The sequence below is a fragment of the Abramis brama genome (genome assembly GCF_963993115.1).
Source record: "Abramis brama genome assembly, chromosome: 15".
NCBI classification, from domain to species: Eukaryota; Metazoa; Chordata; class Actinopteri; order Cypriniformes; family Leuciscidae; genus Abramis; species Abramis brama.
The window spans coordinates 14,521,552-14,537,531 of NC_139977.1; the positions used below are offsets into that span (position 1 = coordinate 14,521,552).

Genomic DNA, 15,980 nt, shown 5'->3' on the forward strand with positions numbered 1-15,980 from the left:
TTCATTTTCATTAAATTATTTACTACACACTCACTCAGAAATCATTTTCATATACTGATTGGGTGCTCAAGAAACATTTGCTTGGTGAATAAAAGTATTTATTTATTTAAAAAAAAAATCTTACTGACCCCAAACTTTTGAACAGTAGTGTATTCACATTCAGCAATACACATGATCTCTATTTCTGTGTCTTTCTCTGACCTCAGCATCAGTGAGAGCTTTCTAACAGTGAAAGGTGCCGCCCTTTTTCTTCCACGTGGAAATGGCTCCTCCTCTTCCTCATCCTGCTCCTCCAGAATTACAGGACAGCGCAGCAAACATGCAGGTATGGGCATCCAGTAGACAACACATGCAAACAAGGAAATAGAAAGCTTATGACCATTTATGGTTAATGAACGATTTTACTATCTTTGTGCAGGGGACCTTCAGCAGCACCTGCAGACCATGTTCACTTTACTGCGACCAGAGGACAACATCCGTCTGGTGAGCTCCACACACAATCTCACACACAGTTACAAGCTCTCTACCAAAACCTAGTGAGCTGCCCATGTAGGCAATACTATTTTGGAAAAAATCAAGCCACACTGCATGAATACGTTATAGATAATAAAATACCAAAATGCATTGCCGCAACCTTAGTGAATTACAAATTTCATACAATGACAACACTACAAAACATTACAGTATAAGTTAAATTAATTAAAGATAGTAATAAAAGGCAAAATAAAAAATATATACACTATCAACAGTTTGGGTTCGGTAAGATTTTTAAATGTTTTTGAAAGAAGTCTCTAACTCTATTATACAAAAATACAGTAAGAGCTGTAATATAGTGACATATTATTGCAATTTAAAATAACTGTTTTCTATTTTAATGTTTTTTAGAATGTCATTTATTCCTGATGTGGCAAAGCTGAATTTTCAGCAGTCATTTATCCAGTCTTCAGTGTCACATGATCCTTATTATTTTTGTTTAAACTGTGTCTAAATTGTGAAAAGAAAATTGTTTTTGTTTATTGAAATGTTTTGTAATATTGTAAATGTCTACTGTCCTTTTTTTTATCAATTTAATGCATTCTTGCTCAAAGGCTCACTATGCAGTTTCTGTTTTTCTGAAACAGCGACCCCTAGAGTCGCTGTGGAGAACTTGTATTTAACGTTACTGTCGTAAATACTCGCGCAGATCCGTCGTTTTCTTTTCCTTGACTCTTCCGACCGCGCTTTCTTCGTTTTCTTCGTCGACTCTGCCATGATTCACGTCTGAAATGCGTGCTAGTGTCTTTGCTATCGGGATGATTCGCCCTACTACGAGTTCGTTTGCCATCTAAATTATTTCGAAGCTGTAATATTAAGGTACAAATCTTGCATAGTGTGCCTTTAATAAAAGTATTTAAAAAAAATCCATAAAAAGCTAATATATTGATAGAATGTTTTCTGAATGGACTCTCTGCCTTCCCTACAGGCTGTGCGGTTGGAGAGCACCTTCCCCCAGTGCACCCGCTACATGGTGGTGGTCTCCACTAATGGTAGACAGGACACAGAAGAGAGCGTGGTGCTGGGCATGGACTTCAGCCCTTCCGACAGGTCTGTGTGTGCTGCTGCCTGTACTGTTAAGTTAAACCAATCAAATGTTTTAATAGCAAATAAGTAATTTTTTGGGGGGTGTTGCAGTTCCTTTTCCATAGGCATGGTGCTTCCTCTGTGGAGTGACACACGGATCCACCTGGATGGTGACGGGTAGGTGTGGCATATCTGTTAAAAACTGACAAATGCACTTCTGATTCTCCTGTACTGTAGGTTGTTCAGATAGTGTTTCACCCCTCTGTTTTCTTCACAGGGGTTTCAGTGTGTCTACAGATAATAGGATCCACATATTCAAGCCAGTCTCAGTCCAAGCCATGTGGTGGGTGCTTTTCTTTTCTTCTTGAGATTCATTAAATATAGTTTTAAGTAGTGATGCATTGAAATTAGTTTTTGTTACCGAAACAGTGAAATTGACATTAAGGCTTTCATATTTATTTCGTGCTGTTACTAGAAGTAAAGAGGAAGAAATTATTAGTTCACGTGTGCGTGCACGTGCTGTTGCTTGAATTGAGGTGGACAGAGCGATCTGTCACACCACATTAAAGGGCACCAAAAAGACATTTATTGTTTGAATTTATTGATAAAATTTACAGAATTTGAAAGCAGAGACTTTGTTCCATATAAAAAATAACAAAGCACAAAGATTATTGTGTTTATTGGATGGCGCAATAAAGGCGCACTACAAATAGAGTTTAGTAACATTTTGTTTTTGCATATGATAATTAACTGTATGTATCTAATTTAATTTGTGATTATGATATATTTTGAAAAAATTCAAATTATTAATAGAAATTATTAAGAGTGCTTTGACATTAACCTTGATTTATTGAATCACTTGACTCTCATTTGTAACTTAAGGTTTTGATTAATATCAAAACTGGGCTATTATTGTACCGAAGAAAGAATTTTGGTATCAGTCCAACCTTGATATGGTGGCATGTTTTGATATGGAGCACCTCTTTTTCTCAGGTCAGCCCTGCAGTCTCTTCATAAGGCCTGTGAAGTGGCCCGCTGTCATAACTACTTCCCCGGCAGCCTCTTCCTGACCTGGGTGAGCTACTACCAGAGCCAGATGTCCTCAGATCAGTCCCGCATCAACGAGTGGAACGCCATGCAGGACGTGCAGTCCCACCGCGCAGACTCGCCTGTGCTCTTCTCTGATGTGTGAGTACTAATTTGTCAGTGGTCCTGCAATTTGAGCGACTTGAAGCGTTTTGATACATCATGGGACTTCATATATATTTTATAGTGCCCTGGTATGCTTTTTCGAAAACTACCTTTCATGTAGTGTGTAATATAGCTGATTGTGAATGTAAAAGGTCTGCAAAGTTTCAAAGATCAAAGCACTCGACAATGTTTCATTATTGGACTCAGGCTTGAATTGATACGCTAAACCCAACCCCATTGTTACTGTTCATATCAGGTGCTGAGGAAGCCTCTGAAGCTGAAATTTAATTTATAGTAATGGGTGTTTTGTTTCTGACACACACTGTAAGCAGTAGACCAATCACAACAGATTGTGCCATCTGAACAATTAGAGCAGAGCAGGCTCTTGAAAAGGAGGGGTTTAGAGAGACTGAATCCTTGATTGAATTTTAGACACTCTGAGAAAAGAGGTGATGCTGCAAAGAAAATGAAAGTGTTTTTTGACCCTGGATGCATGAAACCCAATTGGAGGAGACCCTCAAAACAAAATTAGGAACCTTTAAAATAGCATAATAGAGGCACTTTAAAGTAAGACACTTTTTTTCTAAATGCCATTCATTAATCATATATTTGGCCTGCAAAGTTGTACTAGTGGATGCGTGTTAGATTTGAACAAAACATTTTATTTTATTTTTATTTTTATTTTTTTGAGTGGTTTTGAAGCTTCAACAGAATTGTGAAAGTTTTTTTTGCGCGTCTCCAGGCCAACTGAGCGAGAAAGAACAGAGAGACTAATCAAGAATCGCTTGAGAGAGATCATGATGCAGAAGGACCTTGAGAACGTCACCTCAAAAGATGTATGATGCAAATACACATCCTAAAAATCACTTCTTGGATGACTATTAATTCTGTAGAATCTTCTCACATGTACTCAGCTCACACTGTACCTGCACACACACTCCTGTTTAGATCCGCACGGAGCTGGAGATGCAGATGGTGTGTAACCTACGGGAGTTTAAGGAGTACATTGATAATGAGATGATCGTCATCTTGGGGCAGATGGACAGACCCACCGAGATTTTTGAGCATGTTTACCTGGTGAGAGTGATGTCACCCACACATTTTGATCATACATTTCGGTTACGTTGAACCATCAGTAATTTTTGAATTGTACCTAATTATAGGGTTCTGAATGGAATGCATCTAATCTGGAAGAACTACAAAACAGCGGGTGAGTTTTGTTGACATCCTCGTCTCTGAAAACACTCTCATGCCTGCAAGTAGAAGCTACTTTGATGTTTTAGCCATAAACCTGTTATCTTTTATATTCTCTTTGAAATCTGTCCCTGTGTAATGTGTAATGATTAAACAGATTTTCGGTTATGTCTTTGTGTTTATCATCAGGGTGCAATACATCCTTAATGTGACGCGGGAGATCGATAACTTCTTTCCAGGGCTATTTGAGTACCACAATATCCGGGTTTACGATGAAGAGGTCACAGACTTGCTGGCTTACTGGAATGACACTTACAAGTTCATTTCTAGAGCCAAGTGAGTGGGAATAACCTCCTAATGCTCACTTTGGAGTAAAATGCTCTGCTGTTCTAGCTGTCATTAGAGATGCACCGATTACAATTTTCTGGGCCGATTCCGATTTCCGATTTTTCATTAAGTTTGACCTGCCGATACCGATTTTAGCCGATTCCGATTTAATTTTTTCTAACCACTTTACAGCACACACAAATATTTATTTTATATCTTTTCTGTAATAGAACATTTTACAATTTGCATAGTTCACACACATCTAAAGTGCAGTGTTATGGAAGAACCATTTCCTTTTCACATTCAATTTTTTTATATATATAACAAACTAAACGTCTGTATGAAAACAGGGAATGGCAATAAAATAATATATAAATAAAAAATAAAATAATATAGCCTTGCAGTATAAAGATATGTCTCAAAGCACACACACACAGGCCTATTGCAATCACTTGTACAAACTGAATAATAAAACAAGTTTAAATGGGTACATTTTCTATAAATATTAGTCTTCGTTTTCTTTTCTGACATAGCCTACTCTAGTTCTTGTTAAAACACGCAAAGTCTGTGCATTTTGGGCACTTTTTTGGTGAAACCCTATTTAGGCTATTTTGTCCATCAAAAGTGTGCTTTTCCTTTAATTGAGCGTGAGCAGTGCAGCAAATGGACTCAGCGCCGAAACGCGCTTCACTGCTCGTGACGCTCCTGCTTGACGCTCACGCGCTGCTCCTGCTACCGTTGTGAATGCACTCATTGATTAACATGCACGCCGAAAAAAAAATACGCGCTTGCGGTCTGAACGGACGTAATTCACGAGGTTTTCTACATGTGTGTACCGTGTGCACGTGTGATGCGGATGTTGCGCGATGTTAATCATGCGGCGCCCGAGTGCATTTGACCGGCATAAAATCGGCATTTGTCAGACTGACCGGCCGGTCGCCGGTCACGGCCGATCACGTGAAAATCGGCCAATTCCGGTCACCAGCCGATCAATCGGTGCATCTCTAGCTGTCATTGTTATAAAGTTGTTTCAAACTACTTCTGCTATGTTTGTTATGTCAGAATTACCACAATTGTGAGTTGACAACCCTGAGATTCTACTTTGAATCATTTTAGTAATGCTCATAATGGATCCATCTATGGTTTTGTTGTTAATGGGAGAAAAATACTTTATCACTACATTATTCTAGGGATATAACTCAATTAAAAATCTGGATGATACTGATAAAATATAACCGATAACTAATACAAAGATTATAATCATTATTATATTAAATATTAATACAATATTGAAATTAAAAATATTTTAAAAATTGTATTTGTTTAAAATGCTACAAGTTAATTTAGGCATCACAACATTGTAAAGTATAAAAAATGTAACATTGAGCAAGCTTTTTTCAGTATATTGTGCAACCCTTATTACCATCCTTTATATGCACTTGAAAAATAGAACTAAATGGCACACCTTGTAACACTGTCTATAATAAAATGGCATATTAAAGTATGTTGAGGTGTCTAACTAGCTGTTACTGTTGCAATTGCTGACTTTTTTTAAATGACGACACAATCAGAATTATTTTCAACAATTTGTTTTTACTGAATTTTATACAAGGAAACAAATGAATAATACAAATGCTCACAATCCAAATGAATAAGAACTTAGAAATCAAATAACAGCCAGAAAAATTATAAGAATAAAGAAGTCAGAATTTTCATCAGATTCAGGTTTGACAAGGTATGAACAGTTTTCAGTCAGAAACTCGAAATTACGGTCATTCTGATATAATGTGAGCACAGCATTTGTATAAATGAATGGTAGTTTTAGGTTCAAAGTCTCTTCTTTCAGAAGAAAGGTTTCTAGGTTTCAGATAGTCTTAATTCAAATTAATTGTTAACCTATGTTTTAGTTTTTCTTTACCAACATGTACTAGCAGCACTACATCCATTTTTTTTTAAACATGACTAATCTGATATCTACAGGAAAGCAGGGGCGAAGTGTCTGGTGCATTGCAAGATGGGCGTCAGTCGTTCGGCCTCCACTGTGATCGCATATGCTATGAAGGAGTACGGATGGGACCTGCAGCAGGCCTTTGAGTATGTTAAAGAGCGGCGGGCCGTCACCAAACCCAATCCATCATTCATGAGACAGCTGGAAGAGTATCAGGGAATCCTGGTGGCAAGGTAAATATGTCATTTGAAAGTGTGTGAATAGTAGGAAATGTCTGTGTGCATTCAAATATTTAAACATGTAAGTATGCCACTCACTTAAATGACCGTGGACATGTTCACATCCATGTTAATGACACTGTTCTTTACACAGTTGATTATAGGGCTCTGATTGTTTTCTTTGAGAAGTTACAGTGGCTGTTCGACCACATTCCACTTAGTAACTTGAGCGTCTTTGATCGTGTGCTTGCGTCTCAGAGATTGTAGGTTTGTGCATGTGGGCTTTGGTGTGGGTGGGTATGCATTTGCAACACAATGCACTTTGCACTTCCTGTAAAATTACTGAATGGGGTTATTCACATTTTTTTTAAGGTCTGACAAAACCACTCAATCCAAAGATGGATCCATATTATACACATTCGTAACATTTTCCCCCTGGAGTTTATATTTACATCATTTTTCCCATTCTCCCTCTGACCCAGTTAAAACAGTTCAAACTTTTATTTGTCACATACACAATGGTGGCGGGTCATGTTGCTGAATACTGAATGTGTAAATGTAGGCAACTAGATGGTTATATGTTTATTTTAAAATCATAACATTCATATGTAAAAAACACAATCGTGACTATTTCAGACTGACCCATTTTTGCAGCTTAGTTTTCATAAATGATCTGGGTTTATGAAACTCAAAGTACACTACCGTTCAAAAGTTTGAAGTTGTTGTTTTCTAAGAAATACATTATTTTATTCAGCAAGGATGCAATAAATTGATCAAAAATATGACAGTAAGACATTTAAAATGTTGCAAAAGATTTCTATTTCGAATAAATGCTGTTCTTTTGAACTTTTTATTAATCAAAGAATCCTGAATAAACACATATCACGGTTTCCACAAAAATATTAAGAAGCACAACTGTATTAAACATTGAAAATTAAGAAGAAGAAGAAGAAGGAAAGAAAACAGCATATTAAAGTGATTTTTGAAGGATCATGTGACACTGATTGAAGACTCTAGAAATGGCTGCTGAAAATTCAGCTTTGCATCACAGGAATAAATTACATTTTAAAATATATTAATATAGAACACAATTATTTTAAATTGTAATAATATTTCACAAAAAGGATTATTCTACTGTGTTTTTGATCAAATAAATGCAGCTTAGGTGAGCACACGAGACTTATTTCAAAAGCATTCTTACCGACCGACCCCAAACTTTTAAACAGTAGTATGTCTATTAATGCATACTCTTTTATTTCAGCAGAGCCAGAAAAATCCTGTTTTCCATGGTTTGAGATGAACAAATTTGAATTTTTAGTAGTTATTTATACCATAGTTGACATTTCTTTTGTCTGATACCGCAAGCTGTCATGTGTACTGTAAGTCTGTAAATAATGTGCTGTCACAGTCAATAGTCGCTCAGCTGATTAGAGCAGAGGGTGTGAAATAAGACAAATGTGTTGCGAGTGACTCGTTGCTCTTCTGCAGGACTGTGTTATGATTCATTAGTATTTTGCTTCAAAAACGGCAAAATATGTTAAACTTGTTATCTTAGAGATGCACTGAAATTTCTGGCCTAACTACAATGACCAATAATCAACTGTTTGTGCAGTGTGAAACACAGAATATGAAAATTGCATGTTGTTACTTACAGCAGTTGATCTCACTTAAAACTAGCCCAAACACAATGTAACATCGTAACATGCCTCCTTTTTGATTGTATTGGTTATTGCCACTCCCTGCATGTTTTGTTTACTCAACCTTTTTCTTTTCTCCATTCTAGCAAACAGAGACACAATAAGTTGTGGCGTTCCCACTCGGATAGTGATCTGTCGGACCACCACGAGCCGCTCTGTAAAGCCACTGCTGCACAGTCTCTCGGACGCTCCAATTCCCGTAACCAGACCTTCGGCCAGACGTCACCCTCGATACAGGAGCTACTGCAGACTCTCACACCCACTGGAGTTAAGGAGCAGGCGGCGCCTGATACCACACCCTGGTCAGATACTCACATTTACAACGGCCTGGGGAACCCAGACGACAACCTCCATGAACCCACAGAGACCCCCTTCATCCCAAGACCCAGGGCTGCCACTGTGGTCCCAGAGGCCAGGTCTGATGTCACCTCTGTGACCGTTACCGAGGCGGTCTCGCTATGTCGTCCTCATCCTCCCGCTGCTGTACATCACCCACCTTCGTCCCCCAGGCTTCTCTCAGATGCAAAGGCCAATCAAGTACTGCCTGAGCAGCCTGAGGTGTCCAATCTTGTGCCTTTGGAGAAGTCTAGTCCAAAGGTCCTCTCATCTATAAACGTTAGGAGTAGGACTCCTGAGCCATGCACAGAGGCCCCGGACTCCTCAGGGCTGCAGGATATCAGTCAGCAAGTGCCTAACACGGAGACGGACTGTGCGGGGTTAAGTCACAGCAGTGATGAAGACCACCACCCCAGTGCCACATCTACCACCCCTCCCTCCACTCTAAGCACAGACCGCATTGACTTCTTCAGTGCCAGAGAGAAGTTCCAGGGCCTTTCTCAGGAGGGTCAGATCCGCGGGACTTCTGAGCAGGCATCGCAGCAGGCACCTCGGGACAAAAGTCCGAGCGTAGAGACCAAACGGCTACTTCCTGACAACCCTATTAAAGAGGAGGAACAGAAAAAGGTAAGGGGTAATGAAAAATGGTGGGATTGTGGAGTGTTTGAAACTTCCCGTATTAGTATTGAAAATTCTGTCATCGTTTACTCACCCTCATGTCATTCCAAACCTGTACGACTTGCTTTCTTCTGTGAGACACAAGTTTGGAACAACAGGGTGAGTCAATGATGACTGAATTTTCATTTTGTGGGGGCTTTTCCATTAAAAGAATCAGCAAAACTTTTTTTCATGAACTTTAAAGTATAATGATGCATTAATGTGCTACCATTCTATAATTTCTATAATTTTAAGTTTAATTAATTTCTTACTTGCAAACAAAAGCACAGTGTTAACCATCAATAAAATAAATAAATCTCTATGAATGGCTTAAAATGCTTATTTAGATAGCTGGACAAATCTTTGAATGTATCTGTCTTAATATTATGTTATCGTCCTGCAGCAAGGCAATAACGTTCCAGAGAGTAAGTGTCAAACTTTATTAAAATCAGGATCCGTTCTCATATCGTGTCTCACCATAACCATGTTTGAGTGAAGTCTCATGCCCCACACTGCCACCCACTGTTGATGAGAAATGTTGCATGGGATCATTCATCTGTCATGGTGTTGATCAATTTGCTGAAGTTTATGCACACGTAGAGTGAAAGGTGAATTGTGTAATTTTGTGACATTTAAAATGCTTTTACCCATTCCAGTTCCCGTCTACACTAAAAAACACCAATCGTATATTGACTAACTGAAAAGGTCTAACAGTAGCTGTTTCCATCCCAGTTGCAAATTTAATTTATACCAACAATCTGAAAGTCCACAAAACAACTTGGGAATAAAGCAGCGTTTCCATCCGATGTGTTCAAAAGAACAAAATTGTCGCAAAATATTAATGCAAATGAAAGTTGGAATCACTGGAAAGCCACTGTGGCTCTTTTATTAAATGTACTTGATGGTTCAGTAATAGTAATCAGTCATCTGTCAGGTTTTGGCTCCCGCATTTTAGAATGACCAGAGAAACATGTTTTTGAGGAGCTAGCACCTCAGTCACATGACTAGTTGAAACAAAAGTCACATGTTTTTTTTATATGAGTCTATGAATTTATTCCACCACCCAGAATGCCATAGCAATTACTTGGCAACACCCTGGCAGCACCCTAGTATCAAGGTTTAGTACGGGCAAGCATTGTTCACATTTTATCTGCTTATTTTTGCAATTCTGCTTTGTGACACTAGAGGCACAAAAATTATACACTTCACCTTTAAATCACAAAATAATGGACATACATATTCAATACAACTGACCACCCCATGCCCCTGTGTTTCTGCTACAGGAGAGCTGCAATGTCTCAGTCCATAACATAGTTTCAGAAATGGAGTCCATACAGCACAGCGTAACCCCTCCCCCCCTTCCTACCAGCCAACCTGTTTCCAGTAGCAGCAGTGAGGAAGAGGAGTTCACTCCAGTCACATCAGCAGAAGCTGAAACTGAGAAGGTGGAGCATGGGAAAGATTGGCCAGAGGGCACCGTGCGGCGAGCCACCAGGGAGCTTGAGCAGAAGATCAAGCAGGTGGTCTCGTCAGTAGCACCGGTGTCCTCGGCCCCCGCATGTCCCTCGCGACACTCCCCCGTCAACACCAGCAGCAGAGAGAGAACTGAGGAGACCTCAACCCACACACACCTCACACCTGATCCAAGCACTGTGTCAACACACCATCACCAGCCTCAGAACAACACGGACAAGATGGAGAAAGACGAGAGTGTTTCGGCTGAAGAGGACCGAACAGGAAGCGAAAATGAGAGACGACTCAGGGAGGGAGAGCACAGGAACACCGGCCTCAGACACTCCAGACAAAGCCATTCCGATTCATCTAGCTCTTCTCCAGGTGTGGTTCTCGAGCTTGAGGGAATCACCGAGCAGGAGAGTTACACTGACTCTGACTGTCCCCTGGTACGCTGTCCAAAGGACATGAGAGAAACCTGGGAGACCCTGAAAGAGCTTGGGGCGTTCCTCTGGCAGGTGAGTGGCTGCTCGGACAGGAGGCTCAGCCAGCCTTGGTCAAGGAGGGAGCATAGAAAGGGCCGGGCGACGCGAGAGAGGACCAAAGAGGTGGAGGCTCGGATCCGGCAGGCTGGACTGACCCCACCCTCAATGATGAAGCGCTCGGCCTCGTTGGCCAAGCTTGGGTCGTTGGAGCTCTCGACCGTTGACCTGAACGAGCTCGACTTGATTCCCGCCTTACTCCCTGCTCCCACCAATAAGCCACGGCCCCACTCGTACAGTGACGATACCTCAAAAAAGAAGTGTGTTTTGCCCCGTTGCACTCCTGCTCTCCCTTCCTCCTCTGCCTCTCCTGTTTCGTCCACTGGATCTCATTCGCCCGGACATGAAGAGAATAATGATGAGACTGAAGAGGCGGAGTATAGTGACTGTGATGTCATGCCCATGCCACTGCCACTCTCCTCACCCTCCAATCAATTTTGGAGGGAGGATAATGCACAGGAGGAGGCAGGTTACGCCCCGTTACCTGCTCCTGCCTCGATACCCGTGGCAACACGCCAACAGTATGGGAGGACACATCCCCTGCGGAGGCTGAAGAAACGAACTGTTAACCCTTACCACACTATGTGACTTTTATTCTGTTTGTGTGAGTGTATGTTTGTGAGTACAAGAGTGAATTTGTGATTAAAGGGATAGTTCATCCAAACATGATAATTCTGCCAACATTTACTGTCAATCCACACCTGTATGACTTTCTTCTGTGGAACAATGAAGAAGATATTTTTTTGTTGCTTTTTTTCACCATTCATTGAAAGTCAATGGGGTCCAAAACAACCAATGTTGGACCTCATTGACTTTCATTGTATGGATAAAAACATTCTTCAAAATATCTTCTTTTGTTTTTCCGCAGAAGTAACAGTCTTACAGTTTTGGATCAACATGAGGGTGAGTAAAGGATGACAGAATTGTAATTTTTTGGATGAACTATCCATTTAACTTGCCACGCATACCTCAGTGGGCCTTATCCAACCGGAAATCAAACAAAATGTGGACATTTTAGAGAACAATGTGATTTGAATGTTTTTGGTGGGATTGATGGCTCAAAAAATAGGAATTGTGTAATCCTGACCCATCATTTGAGTAGAAAAATTGCTGCTCTGTTGTAACAATGAAGTGCTGTGACTGATATTCTTTTTGCACAGTGTCTATCAGGTCGTTCTTTCAATACTATGGTAGTACATTACCACTTCATCCTTTACCTGTCAGTTTATGAACGAAAACCACAATGTTCTCTGCTGAATTGGATTCTGGAGGTGTGTGTGAGTATATGTGTGTGTGTTGGGGATTGAAGGAGAGCCATAGATGAGTGTGTTTAAATACATACAGAAAAGAATGACATGTAATTGTGAGTGTAAAATTATTACAGATGTGAGATTAATATGTGTATGCATGTTGGTTTAATGAGAATGGGATCAGTTCTGTGGTACTCGTAGAATGTAGAGTTTATGGGCCTCAGTGTGCGTATGTATATTTTGTGGATGTGTATGATATGTATACTTAAACATGGGCGTGTGTGTATTTCTGGTCTGTTTTCAGTGCAGTTTCTTTCTTCAGCATTTTCTGTTTTATTAAAGGGACAACAAAAAAGAGACATGGGGTATTTTAATATGCACTTTTTATTATTGTTTTACTTTTTTTTAAACTGTGGTTTGTATTCTGGAAGCATGCTCACAGAGTATGTATTTAGAGTTGCTTGTAAGGGTGTTTGTTGTACAGTGCAGAAAAGAAAGAAAACTGAAATGTGTCTTTCTGTTTGTTGTAAGACTGGAAAAAGATTTTCTCTTTTTATTGTGCATAAACTGTGACAATTAAAGAAGATTTCAAATTCACAAAGTATCTTTTAGTATTTTGGGGGAGGGGGTATTTTATGACCAAGTTCCCACGGTCCTAAAAATAAAAAGATACCAGAACACTTCAATTTTTATTTAAAAAGTATTATTTTTGATGTCTAAAAAATTTAATCTTACAATGCAATGGCAATGGTTAATTTTCAAACAATCTTTGTAATGAATATACAAATAGAAATTGCTCTTTGTGAATCCAGTCTCTATAAAATAATCATTATCCAGTAATCATGAATGACAAGGAAAGTAATGGAAATCTATTGGTCAAAAAGAGTGGGAACCCTGTATTAATCTTAATGTTTTACTTGTATGGTGTTATTCATAGTGTTCAAGACATAGTTAATAATGTTTAACTGATGCTACACTTTAAAAACTGAAAATGTACATCTCCTCAGACCAATGTAGTCCCTAGGATTTTTTAGTCCTATTTGATAATATTTTGAATTAAACCTAACAAAACAGTTTTACTAAGTACAGTAATGTATGTAAAGCTAGAAGGTATAAATAAATGGCAGGGGGATACATCAGAGTTAATGCCTGACATCCACAGAACTGATGTATACCCTCATCCTTCCCTTGGGTCATTTTGACCCGAAATTAATAATAATAAAATAAAAAAAAAAGTTGAGTGTTCATCAAAGTGGTCCCAGACCTTTGGACTTTTGTCGCTCGGAATACACACACACACACACACACACACAAAATTGACTCTAAATTGAGTGTATGTGGCTGAATTTAAAAAAAGGTAACTAACCCTTCTCTCACAGGTCAACTTGACCCCCATTGGAATGAATGGAATGTGAGGATTATTTTTTTTTTTTTGTCAAAAAATCTATATACATAAAAGATCTGGCACATTCCAGAACAAAAAAAAACACACAAACAAAGGCATGAGACTATACATTACCAATGCAGAACACACTCGCATACACACACCTAGGAGTTTCCATTCAAGTGAGTGGGGGTACATATCAAAAAACAATGTTTTTTTCTTCTTCCATTTTTTCAAATAAAAATAAATTAGTCGCAATGCAGACTGCTCACAGATATGAAGTGGTTATATTTGAACACATTTACAATGCAGAACACCCCCTCCCCCCGGCCCAACCCCACCACCCCACACGCAAAATAAATGGTGAAATTATAACAGCATTTTTTTTATTCTGAATTAAAATAACGAATATTCATTTATATTGTCTAAATAGATATGTGAATGCATACTGTTGGAAAAAAATTAATGAAACTGTCTTTGGGATCCAGTAGAACAGTTCATTTGCGCCTTATAGAGCTATAAGGCCATCTAGTGACAAGAGTCATGAAATATCATTTTATTAAAAAAAAAAATTCCACAAGAGGTCGGCAGAGACACCTAATGTAAGATATTTTGAGCTGAATTAAAATGGTTATGCATGAAATTGTATTTTGAATTTAAGTTGAAAGAATGTGAAGAGTGTGCTTAAATTATTATTATTGATAAAATCTAGTCATTTAAAGGTAAATAAAAAAATATCTCCAAAAAATTGCATTAAAAATAGAAAAAATATTATCAAAATGAAATGGAATAAGTTTTCTGGACAAAAGAAATAAGTATAATTTTAGGGCTTCGGGTCATTTTGACCTGCGAGGGAAGGATTTGTCACAAAGTGCGAGAGAAGGATGAGGGTTAAATCAAAGGAAAATGCAGGGATTTATGCTGTGCCTCAGTGAGTGCTCACTGCAATCTATAGCCCTGTCACCGGCCTGAGAGAAATAGCCCGACACCGACAGCCACTTCGAAAATAGACAGACCGCCTTGACCCCCCTGCTCATGCTCTATGGCAAGCCATTTTCACATTTAACTCTTTCCCTACCATTGACTGAATTTCTCTTTCCGTGTTTTCAGTTATACACCAGGGGGCGCTATAACGCATCTTCTGAAAGTTTTTGTTTTGTTTAAACGCAGAGGGCCTGTTCTTTCTTTTGATATATTGCATGTTCAGATATTCATACAACAAAATATTCTGGACGCCATGACATTTTGAAAATGATCAAAAACGCTGGCAGGGCTGACAACTTTTATCTTTTTGTTTTTAAACGCTGGCGGGTAATGAGTTGACAATGTTTTAACATTTATTTTAATTTCTAGTTAGTAAATAGTATATATTCAGTTATTGCACAGCTCTCTAGAATACTTGATTATGATTGTTTTGTTATGACATTCAAGGTCTTATAACTGACCCTTCGCTAAGCCCCGCCCTCCTTAGTTACTGTTGCTATGCCTGACAAGCTTTCGCGCCTGGCACGTCTATTACAGTATGAATGCACCGGTGTCAGATATTCCCAAGGAGATAATTAGTAATTTTTGGCGAACAGGTGAAATATCTGAGAGAACAAGACAAAAGGGACTGCAGCATGCATTCGAGGGATATATCCACGACATAATATGCAACTGATTAGAGAATAATTTAATCAAAATTGAAGCTAAAGCCTATAGGTCCCAGCGCAAGCAGCAGCCGCCTCGTACGCTGACCATTCAAATGGGAAACACACAAACTGAGGAACAGCTATGTGCATGCACAGCAGGGTGAGTGAAATTTGAAAATAATATAATAATTATAAATCGAACAGCTTATCCATAAATCTTGTGGAATAAACACAAGACATTAGCCTGACCACTTTGCAATGATAACATTCTCCCGCTTATATTTTTAGCGCGCCAGGCTACTGCTCACACGTTGTGGAGCAAACGTAGGTGTTTTTGTTAATCCTGTCATCCCGGAATTTCTCCCATTGGGTTTTAGGTTTCGGGAAGGAAAAAAATTCCACCCCCCCGTCCCAACTTTTAGGCTACCGGGTATCAGTTTTGCACAATCCATACGCACAACGCTTCGGCAAGTTTCCCTCGCTCGAAAGCTTGCCAGACCTCCCGCGCCTAATTACGGTTGCTAAGCCACGATTGGCCTGTGGCGGTTTTTGGGCATGGCTTAGCGAAGGGTCAATTCCTGATAATGAGCACT

At 39.2% G+C, this 15,980-nt stretch overlaps 1 protein-coding gene across 2 annotated transcripts in view; it reads left to right on the top strand.

Moving 5' to 3' along the window:
- The window catches only part of ssh2b (slingshot protein phosphatase 2b), a 31,974-nt gene extending 19,001 nt beyond the window's left edge, over positions 1-12,973 (top strand). For both annotated transcript variants that reach the window (XM_084136808.1, XM_084136807.1), the window contains 13 exons: positions 207-325; positions 419-483; positions 1,463-1,584; positions 1,672-1,737; positions 1,838-1,903; positions 2,554-2,748; positions 3,494-3,587; positions 3,700-3,828; positions 3,915-3,961; positions 4,135-4,281; positions 6,253-6,453; positions 8,222-9,098; positions 10,412-12,973. In XM_084136808.1, the coding sequence (XP_083992934.1) occupies positions 207-325; positions 419-483; positions 1,463-1,584; positions 1,672-1,737; positions 1,838-1,903; positions 2,554-2,748; positions 3,494-3,587; positions 3,700-3,828; positions 3,915-3,961; positions 4,135-4,281; positions 6,253-6,453; positions 8,222-9,098; positions 10,412-11,710 (3,427 nt within the window). In that variant the 3' untranslated portion in view covers positions 11,711-12,973. The remainder of the gene's footprint in view (positions 1-206; positions 326-418; positions 484-1,462; positions 1,585-1,671; positions 1,738-1,837; positions 1,904-2,553; positions 2,749-3,493; positions 3,588-3,699; positions 3,829-3,914; positions 3,962-4,134; positions 4,282-6,252; positions 6,454-8,221; positions 9,099-10,411) is intronic.
- The last annotated feature ends 3,007 nt before the right edge of the window (positions 12,974-15,980 follow it).